The sequence below is a fragment of the Chiloscyllium plagiosum genome, chromosome 23, assembly GCF_004010195.1.
Source record: "Chiloscyllium plagiosum isolate BGI_BamShark_2017 chromosome 23, ASM401019v2, whole genome shotgun sequence".
Lineage (NCBI taxonomy): Eukaryota > Metazoa > Chordata > Chondrichthyes > Orectolobiformes > Hemiscylliidae > Chiloscyllium > Chiloscyllium plagiosum.
The window spans coordinates 27,788,451-27,805,553 of NC_057732.1; the positions used below are offsets into that span (position 1 = coordinate 27,788,451).

Below are 17,103 nucleotides of genomic sequence, written 5' to 3' on the forward strand. Positions count from 1 at the left end.
TTAGTGGCTTTTCATCGAAAGTTCTGAATATAGGTCATCAACCTGAAACGTTAACTGTGTTTTTACACATCTTATTTGATCTGTTGGGCATTTCCAAAATTGTGTTTTTTTTAATATCTAGTATCTGCAATGTTTTGCTTTAATGTTTGTATTTTGTTGCATAATCTCACAGATATAATTTGGTGATCAAATAAGAACAACTGTGGCTAACAGTTGCGAATATCAGTACTTTCTCAAAAATAAAGTGATACAGAAATCAGATCATGAATTCTGGTTTGAGTACAAATTATTCTCATCTCTCCTCCATTTGATTTAGATTTGTCAACGATAGCTCCAAGGTGGGTATAAACTGAACCTGTTTTGGTAAAATTATATGACAGATGCAGGAGTGGAAGTGATAATATTTTTCAAGGTACTTTTCTACTCTTTTTCTTGAGCAACTGCACGTCTGTAGTGCTACAGTAAGGGGTGGGCAACTATCTCCTCATGACATTCAATGGTATGACCAATCAAACATATAAATACTGTGGTTACAAAAGCAAGTCAGGGGATCTGAATTGTGTAGTGAGTAACTCACATCCTGTCTCTGAAGTTGTCCACTGGTCTGCCAGGTATAGTGAGGAATGGCCTGGATGAGTGTAGTTCCAACAACACTCAAGAATCCCATTTGATCCAGGAAAAAACAGCTCTCTCAGTTAACACTACAACCACAACATTAAACACTCATTCCTTCCATCACCCGACATTGTGACAGCAGTGAGTAGCATCTACATGATGCACTGTAGCAACGCACCAAGGCTCCTTCGACAACACCTTTGAAACCCATGATGTCTACACCTGAAAGGACATGGAAACCTGCATATTAAATGGTGAAGTGGTTAAATGCCAACACTGGCAGAGAAAGCATCCAAATGTGCATTACTTTCTCATTTAAGAACCAACATTGGCACACTGGTAGGCTGGCTACACAACACAATTGATAACTATGACAGTTGACAGATAGGTGGGCAGTGGGCAAACATCCTACTGGATTTAACATTGCCCAAGACCTTCAAACTAGTCAGCAGAGGAGTGTTAAATCCAACTCTAGGAAACATTTGGAACTGGTTGGATTTCCTTAAGAAGTTTGAAATGGTGCTTATCTAAAGAATGCAAATTTTAAAGATTCTTTGTAGAATCTATTTTTGTTCATTTAAGTGAAGCAAAGGCAAATTGGTTACAATTAAATTCTGTTTGGTGCATAAACTAATTAAAGTCTATTTTATGACGATTAAGCCACACTTTGTGCACAAGTCTGCAATTAGTTGATTTCATAAACAAGAGTTTCTCTGATCCAAACAAATCCAAAATTGATTGGGCAATGGATCCATTACGGTTTGGGGTGTGATGCCCTTTTTATTTTACAAGTATTCAACATGACAAAGATTTAAGCTCATGTGAAGAAATGCAGCCTCAAAAGACACTGTTTTAATTGTAAACATCGCTGACCATTAAATGAGAGCATAGTGTTTCATCCACTTTAGAGTACATACAAATGCTGAACAGTAAAATATTAAACATTCTTGTATAAGCATAACTATAGCATAAAGTTGTCTGTAACACTGATTTTTTTAATATGGCACAGATATACAAATATCTACATGAATACAAATAGACAATGCAGAATTTTAAAATTGCTAATAATTGAAATTTAACAGGCATTAATAATTTACTTCAAATTAGATTGATTTTAATTTAAACTTGACTTTCAGTTACATAAAAGATGAATACTTGAGAGCCATGTAACAGTTAAACATCCAAATAATAATTATTGAAATTAATTCTCAACAGGAAATCTTCAAGATGTGGCTGATATCCCCGATTGACGAGTTTAGTCACAACTGGAGAAAGAGAAAAAAAATCAGTTTAAGGAAATCAGAAAACTCTTTGGTAGATAAATTGTGAAATTGTAGTCATGCTTTGGAGATGCCGGTGTTGGGCTGGGGTGTACAAAGTTAAAAATCACAACACCAGGTTATAGTCCAACAGGTTTATTTGGAAGCACTAGCTTTTGGAGCGCTCTGAAAGCTAGTACTTCCAAATAAACCTGTTGGACTATAACCTGGTGTTGTATGATTTTTAACTGTGAAATTGTTCTTTTCTAACTAGAACAGGTTGAAGCCCTTAATAATTATTTTTAAAAAACAAAAAGATCTTACATTTATGGAAATGTAAGATCTAGCAACCTTGGGTTAAGAGTCACAAATGCAACTTCGACACTGGCTGGCAGACATACAATGAAAAAGATTCCAAAAGTAATACATCACACGAACACTGGATCTTCCAACACTTCATATACAGGAATTGACTTCAGATAGTATCTACAAATTAGCTTGCTGTAATCAAATAAGTTATTACACTATGGGTGGCACAATGGTTAGCACTGCTGTCTCACAGCGCCAGAGACCCGGGTTCAATTTCCATCTCAAGCAGTTGTCTGTGTGGAGTTTGCACATTCTCTCAGTGTCTGCATGGGTTTACTCCGGGAGCTCCGGTTTCCTCCCACAGTCCAAAAATGTGCAGGTTAGGTGAATTGGCCATGCTAAATTGCCCGTAGTGTTAGGTGAAGGAGTGGGTGTAGGGGAATGGGCATGCACCTGGGTGGGTTTGCTCTTCGGAGGGTCGGTGTGGACATGTTGGGCCGAAGGGCCTGTTTCCACACTGTAAGTAATCTAATCTATTCTAAAAAAAAAAGAGTATGTAATTCAGTAAACGAATAGCTTTGAAAATATACCAACTCATCACAAAAAGTTATGGAAGATATAAAAATAATGCTATTGCATCTATTGTATTCACTGTCACAGAACCACTAATTGTCATGACAATGGTTCCTGCTCCAAATATCTTGACAATGTTGATCATTTAAAAAAAAAATCATGGTTATGTATCTACAAAGAACAGAAAACAAATATACATGCAATACAAGTAGTCCCACAATTGGTTTTGGATTTGACTTGTGATTCTACCAACTTTTGGGCACAATGATGCCGATGAATCAGTATTCCTCCATGTTGAGCAACTCTTGGAGGAAACACTAAGGGTGGTAGGGGCACAAAATGTACTCTGGATGAGGGATTTCAATGTCCACCACCATAAATAGATTAGCTGCAGCACCACTGATCAAGCTGTTTGGGTCCCAGAAGACCTAGCTGCTCGACTATATCTGTGGCAGGTGGGTGAGGGAATCAAGAGGAAAAGCATATGTGACCTCATCCTTACCAATCTACTGCCTGCACAGACATCTGTCCATGACAGTTTCAGTAAGAGTGACCCATGCACAGTCCTTGTGAAGATGAAGTCCTCCCTTCACCTCGGGAATAATCTCCATTGGGCTGTGTGGCACTATCACCATACGAATGAGACAGACTTCAAACAGACTTACCAACTCAAGACTGGACATCCATGAGTGCCGTGGGCCATCAACAGCAGTAGAATTGTACTCCAGCAAAATCTTCAATGCCATGGCCTGGTATATCCTACACTCAACCATTACCATAAACCAAGGTATCAATCCTGGTTCAATAGAGAGTGCAGGAGGGCATGCCAGCAGCAGCACGAGATATAGCTACAACCTGGTGAAACTACCAAACAGGACTACTTGTGTGCCAAACAATGTAAGCAGCAAGTGATAGAGTTAAGTGATCCCACAACCTCTGCAATCCTGCCACATCCATTTGGGAATAGTGGTGAACAAAGAATTCACAGGATGAGGCGGTTCCACAAATATTCCCATCCGAAACAATGGAAGAGCCCAACACATCAGTGCAAAAAAATAAGACCGAAGCTTCTGCAGCAATCTTCAGTTAGAAGTGCCAAGTGGATGATCCATCACAGCCTCCTCTAATGGTCCCCATGAGATCAACAAAACAGTTGAAGGCACGGCATACTGCAAAGATTATGGGCCCTGGCAACATTCCAGCAATAGTACTGAAATCTTGTGCTCCAGATCTAGCTGCTCACTTAGCCAAGCCCTTCCAGTACAATTACAATACAGTCAGTTCTGCTATAACGCGGTAGTTCCATTCTCGTGCAATCCTATGTTATAAGAAAATCACGTAATAGCAGCACCATTTAAACTAATGGAGCCAGAATCACATAATAACCAAAAAACGCTTTAAAAGTTTGCGCTATAGAAACGTTGCCCTAGTTTGTCAATCGTGTTATAGCAAATTCATATTAACGAAACGCACATTATAGCAGAACGACCTGTATTGGCATCCACCTGATGATCTAGAAAATTGGTATGTCCTGGAAAAACAGGTATGTCCAGTTAATAAAAAGAAATCCAACTTAGCCAATAACATGCTCCATCAATCGACTTTCAATCATCAGTCAGGTGATGGAAGGTGTCATCAAGAATGCTATCAACCAGCAACTGCTCAGTGGCACCCAGTTGGGTTCCACCATGTCACTCAGCTCCTGACTTCATTACAACCTTGGTTCAAACATGGACAGAAGAGCTGAACTGCAAAGGTGAAGTGGGAGTAACAGCCCTTAACGTCGAGGTTGCATTCGACCAAGTGCGGCATCAAAGTGCCCTAGCAAAACTAGAATTAATGTTTATCATGAGTATTGCCATCGGTTGGAGTAATACCTGGCACGTAGGGAGATAGTAATGGTTACTGAAGGTCAGTCATCCCAGTTCCAAGAAAACGCTGTAGGAGTTCCTAGGTCCAACTATCTTCAGCTGCTTCATCAATGGCCTTCCCTTCATCATAAGGTTGGAAGTGGGGACGTTTGCCAATGATTGCACAATGTTCAGCACCATTTGTGACTCCTCAGATACTGAAGCAGTCCATGATCAAATGCAACAAGATCGAATCAATATCCAGGCTTGAGCAGACAAGCCACAAGTAACATTCACATCACATAAACACCAGACCATGACCATTACCAGTAAGAGCTAATGTAACTATCACCTCTCCACATTCAACGGTGTTATCATCACTGAATCAGCCACTAATAACATCCTTGGGGTTACCATTGAGAAACTCTACTGGAACTACCACATAAACACAGACTTCAAGAGCACATCAGAGGTTAGGAATCCTATGGAGAGTAACTCACCTCAGCATGTTATCAACTGCAAGGCACAAGTCAGGAGTGTGGTGGAATATTCCCCAATTACCTGGAAGCATGCTCCAACAACACAAGAAGCTTGACACCATACAGGGCGAAACAGCCCACTTGTTTGATCACATCCACAAACATCCACTCCTTCCATCACTGATGCACAGTAGGAGCATTTCTACACAGCAAAACTTCAAAAGATCCTCAGCCAACACCTTCCAAACCTATGAACACTTCCATCAAGAAGGACAAGGACAAGAACGCCGCCACCTGCACGTTTCCTGCAAGCCACTCACCATTCTGATTTGGAAATACATCATTGTTCCTTACTACTACTGGATCAAGATCCTGGAATTTATTCTTGAATGGCATCATGGGTCAACCCACAACAGGTGGATTACAGCAGTTCAAAATGGCAGCTCAACACTACCCTCTCAAGAGCAACTAGAGACAGGTAATACATACTGGCCAGCCAGCGATGCTCACATCCCACTAATGTATTTTTTAAAAATTTACACATGACAGTTGTTATTTTTGCAGGTACAGTTTCACTTACAGATTTAACAAAATATTTTTCATCAGTAATATCAGTAATGTTACATCTGACTTAAAGGGAAATGGAACTGTTGATGGATGAACCTGCATACCCTACCTTTGAAAAGGAAGTGTGAGTAATGTTTAAATGTTTTGTAGGATTGCTGCATCACAGTAAAGTTGGGATGTATTGTCATTTGCTTTTCAGCATCATACTGCCAGGCTTCAGAGATCAATTGACTACGGAATTTCAGAATCAGACTGAAAATATTGTGTATGATATTCATCACTGGAGCAGCTTTCTCGGTTAATAATCCCCTATAAAAATAAAAGAACATTAGTTCCAAATATTTTGCTTTTATTATCAACTACAAGCCATATTTTCTGTGAATAGACATCGCTTTAAGTCCAAAAATAAAAATATTTGATTTAAGTATGCTTTATGATGTAATGGAATAAGAGTTAGAGCCACTAAAGCCACTTTTGGCCCTTACAAAGTACAAGTATGTGGCATGCAGGCAACTCATTTTCTATTCTGTTCAATCTTTTCATCAGAAGTATTCTTCTTTTCCCTTCTACCAGGAAATACTTTAGAATGGCTGCAGACAAAAATAAACAATTCTTGCCTGAAAATGCCTTTGTTGAGGTATTCTGCATGTGTTCTGTGGAGTTCATCCAGGTTTCCAACTGATGACAACTTGTGTCCAAATTCACACCAGGTCACATGCAAGATCTGATTAGCAATATAACCTTGAATGACTTTGACAAAATGCTGCATTTCATGCCGATAGAGTTGAAGTTGATGAAATTGAACTGAATTTGAAGAACGATTTACTAAAGCTAAAAGAAAAAAATAAATTATAAATTTCATAATGCTAGAAAAATAGGTGAAGGCTTACGCTTATAAGGCACAAGACTTCTCAAGATCAGTTGGTCAGAAGCAAGAGATGATAAATACTCTGCAATTGTACTGCTATTGAATTAATTAATTATTCTTATGCCACAATGTTAACAGAATTAGCTAATTTTAGCTAATGCTGAGAGTAGTATATTTTCAGTACATATAGAGTCATAGAGAGGTACAGCATGGAAACAGACCCTTCGGTCCAACCCGTCCATGCCGACCAGATATTCCAACCCAATCTAGTCCCACTTGCCAGCACCCGGCCCATATCCCTCCAAACCCTTCCTATTCATATACCCATCCAAATGCCTCTTAAATGTTGCAATTGTACCAGCCTCCACCACATCCTCTGGCAGCTCACTCCATACACGTACCACCCTCTGCGTGAAAAAGTTGCCCCTTAGGTCTCTTTTATATCTTTCCCCTCTCACCCTAAACCTATGCCCTCTAGTTCTGGACTCCCCGACCCCAGGGAAAAGACTTTATCTATTTATCCTATCCACGCCCCTCATAATTTTGTAAACCTCTATAAGGTCACCCCTCAGCCTCCGACACTCCAGGGAAAACAGCCCCAGCCTGTTCAGCCTCTCCCTGTAGCTCAGATCCTCCAACCCTGGCAACATCCTTGTAAATCTTTTCTGAACCCTTTCAAGTTTCATAACATCTTTCCGATAGGAAGGAGACCAGAGTTGCATGCAATATTGCAACAGTGGCTTAACCAATGTCCTGTACAGCCGCAACATGACCTCCCAACTCCTGTACTCAATACTCTGACCAATAAAGGAAAGCATACCAAACGCCTTAGACATAAGGCATTATGTATGATACATAGCACCTCAATATATAGTGTCTTCCCAAATTCAATTACCCTATCAACAAAGGAGGGCTTTATTATCTTTAGGTACAATAATAGGAAACATTTTTATAATTTGATCAAAATTCCCAATTTAAAGAAGTCACAATTTCACCAATTACAGATAACAGATTGATACATAAATGTTCTGGATCAAAAGATCACTGATTCATCGAGATTAGCACTTTCATATTGTGATTCTACAAAGAGCATTATGTTCCTAATAAGCATTCATTCAATTCCTTTTAAATAAACAACCAAATGTTTCGATTACTTCAGCCCCATATTCTCTATATCTGCAAAAATTCACGTTAAATCTACTTTCAACCACTTCTGCAGAGACTGAAGTCTCAGGATAAGCAATTTCTTTCTTTAATCCTCATTTTCAGAAAAATAATCCTGAGGTGGCCTCTTGACTACTTTCAATAATTATACATTGTCAGTTATACATCAAGGAAGAAAGTGGTACCCAGGAAATGCTCAGCAATTACAGACCAATTAGTTTAACTTCTGTGGTGGCGTAAATTCTAGGAACAATAATTCAGGATAGAATAAATAATCACATGGACCAATGTTAATTAAAGTGAACCAGCATGAATGTCTTAAGGGAAATTTGTTTAATTAACGTGCCAGAGCTTTCTGAAGAGATAAAAGAAAAGTTCAATGAGGGTAATGCGATTGATGTGGTGAATATGGACATATGTAAGATGTTCTATACAGTATCACACATAGACATGTGATAAATGTTAGAACTTGTGAAACAAAAGTGGTAGTAACAACATGGATCCAAAATTAGGTAAGTGGTAGTGAAACAGAAAGCAATGGTCAATGGATATTTTTCAGGCTGGTTGAAAATTTGTAGTGGAGTTCCCTGTAATTTAGACTTCAGCCCCTTGCTTTTCCTGATATATTTAAATGAACTAGACTTTGGCATGCAGGGGACAACTTCAAAGATTGCAGACAATACAAACTTTGCAACCATTGTAAACTGTGAAGAGGACAGTATAGAACTTCAAAAGGACACTGACAAGTTGAGGGAATAAGCAGATGGGGCAGATGAAGTTCGGTGGGGACAGGTGAGGTAATAGTCTTGGTAGAAAGAATATGCAGAGTAAGCATAAAATAAAAGCAAGCACTCTAACCAGTATACAAGAGCAGAGTTTATATGTAAACTAGTCTAGTTTACATCCAGACTTTACACTGGATGTAAATGTGCATAGTCATTAAAAGGTGGCAGGACAAATGCAGAGCATAATTAATAAAGAATACAGTATATTAGGCTTACTTAACAGAGATATAGAGTAAAAGAGCTGGAAGGTTTTGCTGAACCTATTTAAGACACTAGCTAGATCTCAGCTGGAGTATTGTGTACAGTTTTGGATGCCAGAATTTAGGAAGGTTTTAAATGCATTGCAGCAAGCTTTTTTTTTTAAACATTTACTCATGGACTATGGGCAGCTTTGGCTGGGTCAGCATTTATTATTTATCCATACCTGCCCTTTGAAAGGTGGTGGCGACTGAAAAAGAGGTTTATGAGAATCATCCAAGAACGAAGAAATTTCAGGTATGAAGACAGATTGGAGAAGTTGATCTGTTTTCTTTGGAGTGGAAAACATAGGAACAGGAGTAGGCCATTTAGCCCACTGAGTCTGTTCTGCCATTTAATAATCATGGCTGATCGAACACTTCAGTATCTATTATCCGTGATATCACCATAACCCTTTACATCATTGGTAATCAGAAATCTATCAATCTCTACTTTAAACATACACAAAGATTTAGCTTACATGGCTCTCTGGGGAAAAGAATTCTGAAGATTTGCAACCCTGTGAGCAAAAAAAGACTTCTCTTGATCCTAATCTCCCTTCTTTTTAAAATTGTGCCTCCTGGTTCTAGGCACCCAATCCAGGGGAAACATCTTACCAGCACCTTGCCGGTCTGCCTAACTCTAAGTATTTTGTATGTTTCAATAAGATCATGTTTCATTGTTCAAAACTATAGAGAATACAGGTCCTGTTTTGTCCTCTCTCCATTGGACAGTTCCACCATCTTGAGAACAAGTTTGGTGAACCTTCATTGCCATGCTCTCTATGGCATTTTCTTCCAGAAGCAAGATGATCAAAACTGCACACAGCATCCAGGTGTGTCTAACTAAGCTTCTATATAACTAAAGCAATACTCCTTTACTCAAATACCAGGACTATTATCTTTCAGCACCACGGCACGATGGCTCAGTGGTTAGCACTGCTGCCTCACACCACCAGGGACCCAGGTTCGATTCTTGCCTCGGCGACTGTGTGGAGTTTGCACATTCTCCCAGTGTCTGCGCGGGTTTTGTCCGGGTGCTCCCATTTCCTCCCACATCCAAAGATGTGTAGGTTATATGAATTGGCTGAATTAAATTGCCAATAGTGTTCAGGGATGTGTAGATTATGTGCATTAGTCAGGGGCAAATGTAGAGGAATGGGTTTCTCTTCGGACGGTTGGTGTGGATTTATTGGACAGAAGGGCCTGTTTCCACACTGCAGGGATTCAAATTCTAATTCTTGCTATTAATAATTTCCTTCAAGTCCTAATTCTACCGAGTTACTTTGTTCCCTAATTCTGCTAGATTTCTTGTATCTTCCTCAATGAAAACAAACATAAATTAAGCATATATAGTTTCTTTGCCATTTCTCTATTGTGCATTTTAAATTCTCTTGACTCTGCCTGTAACCGACACATGTTTGAATGATCCAAACATTTCCTTCTTTACACGTCTATCGAAGTCAGTTTTCAATCAAAATTGCATTCCTATTCGATTTTCCCTTTCTACATCAGCTAAAACCAAATATAACCTCCAAAACAAATCATTAGTGCAAGGCATCTTTAGCTATACAACCAATATTTTATTCATTTGAAGTGACAATCTAATAATATGTTGATCACACAGTCTATTTTCCTACTTCGCTTTGCACAGTTATATGATAATTAATTCACGTCCTCTTTTCAAGCTAATCTTGTCTTTAATTATTGCCAAATAAAATTAACTAATAAATCCATATAAATACAACCTTACATACTACTTCTTGCAAAAATTCAATGATTCTCAACATAAGTTAATCAAAAAAGGAATATTTTTGTACCTGTACGTTTTAAATGGAACCAAACATCTTTTAATGTCCAGAACATATGCTTTAACTGCAGCAGAAAAGAAAAGATCTTGTTGTACTTGCTCATGCAGCTTTCTGTGATTACAATGTTGAGGGGCCAATTCACCTATAAAACCATACAGGAAAAAAAATATAATGCTCATTATTGAGACTGGGTAATTATATATACAGTCTGATATCAATTTCAAAACAAGCATATTTACACTCTATTCTTCTCTAATCCTAAAATAATTTCCTGGCATCTCTCAAAAGTTGTCTGGTAATTTTGGTAACTTACAACTCATTATGAAGCATAATAAATTTATGTTCTGGTATTCAGTTCATATACAACTGAAGTGAGACATCACATTTTTGAATATCACCATACTTTAAATAAAGCAAAGCCCCATTATTGAGAGGATTCATCACCATAATGGTGAGTTTAACTTAGTGTCGTGCTTAGCTGTATATTTATATCAATTGTTTTTGAATGCATAACATTTTCATTCTGCATAAGATATAATAACTTGTTTAGAATAGCTCACTTTTGCTTAAGGTTTGTTTGAAAGGATCTGTAAATTTGTTCAATATTCATAAAAAGTTTTAGGAACAAAAAAGTGTCAAAAACCAACAGGTTTTTTGTTTAAACTCAATCCCATTTTTCTGCATTTTCATCAAGCCAACCTATTCCTTCTTTCTTGAAGAATACATGTAAGGTCCATTCAATTCACTTATACCAATAGTTCCAAGTGATTTAGGTAGAGACATATTTCATATACTTTGCAATATTTTTGGATGACATAATTAGTCAAATTTCCCCAATTACTCATGTCAAAATAACTGATCGCTTTTATTTGAAACTTTCGTCAGCATGATCAATGTGTTTTATCAATCTCTTTAAAACTCGGAAACATTACTAATAATTTTGATAAAACACACAAAATCATTTGACTTTCTTTCAGAATAAATTCAGACCCTTAAAAACATAATTTCTTCTTGGTGTCCTATGCAATATTTGTCCAAAGATAATAATATTGTATTTATTGCCAAGTGATCAGTGCAAAGCACAATTATACTGAATCTGTATGTAAAAAAAACTTTCCATTTGCAAGTCCAACCTGTTACCAATGAACATGGGTTCATTAAGTTTTCTTTCTCCTGTTAATGCAAGATGACATATTCCCACAATATTTTCATACTATTCCTCCAAACTCTGTTGACTAGTACGCTATGTGACTATTGCATTCAATAAGTACTGTTAGTTTTGTTCACATTGAACTGCACCTTCCACCACTAGCTGTTTCTCTAAAGATCCAAATCCTTTTGAAAATATTGTATCGTGTCTCATTATTTGTTCTGCAAGTTAGATTGAAACAGGGTTCAATTCTCACACCCGCCTGAGGTTATCATTAAGGACTATCCTTCTCAACCTTTCCCCTCACACAAGGTATGATGCAAAAACCACCAGCAGTCATACAGTCATTGCTGCACTGCACAGAAACAGATCCTTCAGTCCAAATTATCCAGGCTGACCAGATTTCCCACTTTAACTTAGTCTCATTTGCCCCAGTCATTTCTCTCTAATGAAAGAGCAACCCTATGATCTGTTAAGACTATGCTGATTTTTACTCTTATTTATCCTCTCTCCAATTCATTGTAACTCAATTTTATAAGTGCACTATAACCTCTTGTTCCCAAACATTCTGGGCTGGAAAGGTTAGATTGCACTGCCAAACTTAATTGTTTGATCTTCACTTGGCACTAATTCTGTTAGAAACTTAGTCTATAAATGAATACTTTTGTCATTTTTGTATTTGTTTATTAATGCTCAAATTGCCTGAATTAAAGCACATTCAAACAAATTATTAGAAATGAAAGATATTTAAATCTCTAAGAAAACATTCTGACCTTGTATCTTAGTTCCAAACAGTTCAAGGCATCAGATGCATTGGGCTTGAACACTTCTGGCAGATATTTAAGAGCAAACGTCAGATTAGAGGCGAGCTTGGAATCTCCATGAAGACTATACTGTAAAGCTTTGTTCAAGATTGAATTCAGAACTAAAGGATTCAGAAGTTCTCCAGGGGTTTGTCCAGATCCAAGCTATTTAAATAATAATAATAATTTCAGCCCATTTCGCAATTAGTCTACAAAACTCAAGGGAATTAAGTTATGAGCATTTATTAAATTAAAACATAAGCATAAATATCAGTGCTATACTAATCAATCTCAATTTCACAAGTTTAGCTTTTAAACAACTGCTATCTGTTTGAATTCTACTGAAACATAAATAAAAATTATTTTTTAAACAAAGCATGCATTACTGTGATATACTGGGTTAGATAGTGGCCTTTCAGTTCACTTGCTCTGCCTGCTGGCAATAAGATTAGAGTGTGTAAATGAGAAAGTTTATAGTCTTAAAACTTGTCCTTAACATTTAGACTAAAATGTAATTTTGAATTATAGAACACATTTGCTGCACACTAGAAAACAGACAGGCAGGGAGGGCAAGACAATTAAAAACATTTGCCTTAACATCAGTGAATCTGTATAAATAGGACACAGAGTGATAATATTCCCAGCTGTTCCTTTGTGAAATTAATAACAATATTCGATTCTGACCTTGAAACAAAACTCGGTATCAATTAACTTCACTCCTGAATTACTGTCCTTCACTATTATCCGTTATCTGTCTAGTTCAGAACATGCAGTCCTTTTATTAACTCTTTGTGTTTGTGACAGCACAGCTCATGTAAACTTATGTATAAAGGTTGTCTGTTTGTGATAGTACAACAGCGTAGCCTGCCAGGGCACTTGAAGGAAGAGTGATGTCCTACTCTCCTGGGTTATTAGAATCCAGTTAGCTTGGCTAGTAGGTATCAGAGTTATGTTGTAACAATGATTCTATTAGTAAATGAAGAGGATAATCAAACTAAACTGTAAGAGTTTTTTTAATTCCAGACTACCAAAGATACGATTGCCGGGACGAACCAAGAGAAACTTACAGGTTGAGTTCGTAAGGAAATCCCTGGACCGTCTCAAACCTGTACTTTATCATAATAAGTTTGCCCTTTTCCATTCAGCTGCTAGTGGGATTTCGATTTGGCTTTAAACAAGCACTCTCAGTCAGAGAAGCCGGAGGATGAATAATGTATCAAAAAGGAAAATGTCACACTGGTTCAGTATGGCTGCTCCCTGAGGACTGGGCTAAGATACATGGTAGGCTGCAATTACCTATATTAAACATATGTTGCATTCCAGTCCTAATGAAGGAAACAAAATCCAGAACATTTTGTGATAATGATTTTAAATTTGTACAGTGTACTCAGTTTGTAAACAAACAAGTTACAACAGAGTAGAGAAATTTGTGAACTTTATTTCATTGTTTCAAAGTTAGGGCTACTGAAGGTACTTGGATGAGTTCAGTGACAACAGATAGTCCATCTTTCTTCTGTACTTGACACCAAGTGTATCTACTTATGCAATAACACACTGGGTGTTCTAAAAATGGCTCCCTCTTGTGGCTTGAACCAAGTACTGCCTGTTACACGTGTTTCTTCAAACACTCAGACAAGCCAAGCAGACAAATAAAAAGATGAGGCCTTTTCAGAATCATAAGCTACTTTTTCCCAGAGACGTGAAACTACTGAATGACAGGAATGGAAGAAGAAGTTTAGATGTTAGACAATAATTCCCACAATTTTATCTTTAATCGTGTGAAGATTGCAAGCTTTTTGCTTCAAATACTTCAGAGACATGCACTCTATTCTCAAGATTGCAACTATATCAAGTAACAAATCTTCAAAGCTAGGTCACATATTAAGAGAACAAAAACAAATGATGAAAAGCACTGGTTTAAACAATTGTTAGTCAATCCAAAATCAAGTAAAATTGATAATTATCCCCAAATATTCAAATTTACCTTTTCAAAGAGCATATCACTAAGTGATTGGGCAAACTCTCCATCTTCCATCAAAAGGAAATGTCTTAGTGCTTCAAAGTTCTGTTCAATGTTCAGTTCCACAAACAAATAATCTATTATGGCTTTATTTACCAGTGAAGCCCTAGAAAATTTGGAAGGAGGGAATGAAAATAGTTCATTTTAATAAAATTAATTTAACAAGTAAAAATGCAGAAGAAAACTGTCTATAATTTTCTCAGCATGCGTATTTGTTTCAGTGGCCACTCTGACAAATGTAAAATATTTATTCAGTGTGTGAAGTTCATTAATTTCAATCGATTTTTAATGCAGTTACTAGCCTCCCATATTCTAACTTCCTAAACTTGGAATCATCCAAAATTCACAAGTCAACATTGTACCTCACACTAAATTCTATTCATCTGATTTTCTGTGCTTACTGATCTTCATTGACTGTCAGTTAAGCAATATTTTGGTTTAAGCATTCAGCCACATGCACATGCCATCTTGTGGCCACAGAAGGGTCTGCACATGGACCAGAGACATCATTACATGCTGTAGGTGGTGATGTCGGCAGCACAGCAAACTCAGAAGGCCCCTAACATGGCCACACATAGCGCAGTATAGGCCTTTCAACTGTCAATGTTGCGCCAACCTGTGATACTGATCTGAAGCCCATCTAACCTACACTATTCCGTTTTCATCCATATATCTATCCAATGACCATTTAAATGCCCTAATGTTGGCGAATCTACTACTATTGCAGGCAGGGCATTCCACGCCCTTATTACTCTCGAAGTAAAGAAGCTACCTCTGTCCTATATTTATCACCCCTCAATTTAAAACTATGTTGCCTCATGCGAGCCATCACTATCCAAGAAAATACCTCTATCTATTCCTCTGATCATCTTGTATGTCTCTATTAAGTCACCTCTTAAACTTCTTCTCTCTAACAAGAACAGCCTCAAGTGCCTCAGCCTTTCTTCATAAGACCTTCCCTCCACACCAGACAACATCCTGGTAAATCTCCTCTGCACCCTTTCCAATGCTTCCACGTCCTTCCTTTAATACAGTGACCAGAACTGTAAATCGTACTCCTAGTGCGGCCGCACCAGAGTTTTGCACTGCTGCAACAGGACCTCATGGCTTTAAAACTTAATCCCTCTACCAATAAACACTAACACACTGTACACCTTCTTAACAACTCTATCAACCTGGGTGGCAACTTGCAGGGATATATGCACATGGACACAGATCTCTCTGCTCTTCCACACTAGCAAGAATCTTACCATTAGCTCAAAGTGGATCACTTCACGCTTTTCCGCATTAAACTCACTGGCCACCTCTCAGCCCAGCTCTGCAGCATGTCTATGTCCCTCTGTAACCTGCAACATCCTTCCACACTGTCCACAACTCCACTGACTTTAGTGTCATCCGCAAATTTACAAATGCATTCTTCTATGCCCTCATCCAGGTCATTTATAAAAATGACAAACAACAGTGGCCCCAAAGCAGATCCTTGTGGTACACCACTTGTAGCTGAGCTCCAGGATGAACATCTCCAGTCAACCACCACCCCCTGTCTTCTTAAAACTAGCCAATTTCTGATCCAACCGCTAAATCACCTTCAATCCCATGCCTCCATATTTTCTGCATTAGCCTATCGTAGGGGAACCTTATCAAACACTTCACTGAAATCCATATACAATACATTAACCACTTTATCCTCATCAACTTGTTCCGTCACTTTCTTAAAGAAATCAGTCAAGGTTTGTGAGGCACGACCTACCCTTCACAAAACCATGTTGACTATCCCAAAATAAATTATTCATTTCTAGATGATTATAAATCCTCTCTCTTATAATCCTATCCAATACTTTACCCACAACTGAAGTAAGGCTCATTAGTCTATAATTACCAGGGTTGTCTCTACTCCCCTTCTTGAACAGGGCGACAACATTTGCTATCCTCCAGTCTTCTGGCACTATTCCTGTAGACAATGGCAATATAAAAGATCAAAGCCAAAGGCTCTGTATACCTCTCCCTGGTTTCCCAGAGAATCTTAGCATAAGTCCCATTTAGCCCAGGGGACTTAGCCATTTTTACACTTTCCAGAATTGCTAACACCTCCTCCTTCTGAATCGCAATCCTGTCTGGTCGAATAGACTGCATCTCAGTATTCTTCTCGATAACATTGATGACAAATATTTATTTGGTGCCTCTCCTTTCTCTTCAGATTCCACGCACAACTTCCCACTACTGTCCTTGACTGGCATTAGTCTTATTCTAGTCATTCTTTTATTCCTGATATCCCTATAGAAAGCTTTAGGGTTTTCCTTCCTGACAAAGACTTCTCATGTCCCTTCCAGACATGTCCCTTCTTAGCTTTCTCCTTAGGTCCTTCCTGGCTAACTTGCAACTCTCAAGCCTTCACGTCTCATTTTTACATAAGCCTTCTTCCTCCTCTTGACAGGAGATTCAACTTTTCTAGTAAACCACAGTTCCCTCGCTCGACTACTTCCACTCTGCCTGATGGTGCATACTTATCAAGGACACGCAGTAGCTGTTCCTTAAATAAGTTCCACATTTCAATTGTGCTCATCCCCTGCAGTTTCCTTTCCCACCCTATGCATCCTAAATCTTGCCTAATCGC

At 38.1% G+C, this 17,103-nt stretch overlaps 1 protein-coding gene across 2 annotated transcripts in view; it reads right to left on the reverse strand.

Annotated features, from left to right (window-relative positions):
• Positions 1-114: 114 nt before the first annotated feature.
• The window catches only part of tubgcp6 (tubulin, gamma complex associated protein 6), a 62,493-nt gene continuing 45,504 nt past the window's right edge, over positions 115-17,103 (reverse strand). For both annotated transcript variants that reach the window (XM_043713746.1, XM_043713745.1), the window contains exons 21-26: positions 14,454-14,595; positions 12,440-12,634; positions 10,526-10,658; positions 6,270-6,483; positions 5,762-5,961; positions 115-1,880 (exon numbers count right to left, since the gene is read on the reverse strand). In XM_043713746.1, coding sequence (XP_043569681.1) covers positions 1,789-1,880; positions 5,762-5,961; positions 6,270-6,483; positions 10,526-10,658; positions 12,440-12,634; positions 14,454-14,595 — 976 coding nt within the window. In that variant the 3' untranslated portion in view covers positions 115-1,788. The remainder of the gene's footprint in view (positions 1,881-5,761; positions 5,962-6,269; positions 6,484-10,525; positions 10,659-12,439; positions 12,635-14,453; positions 14,596-17,103) is intronic.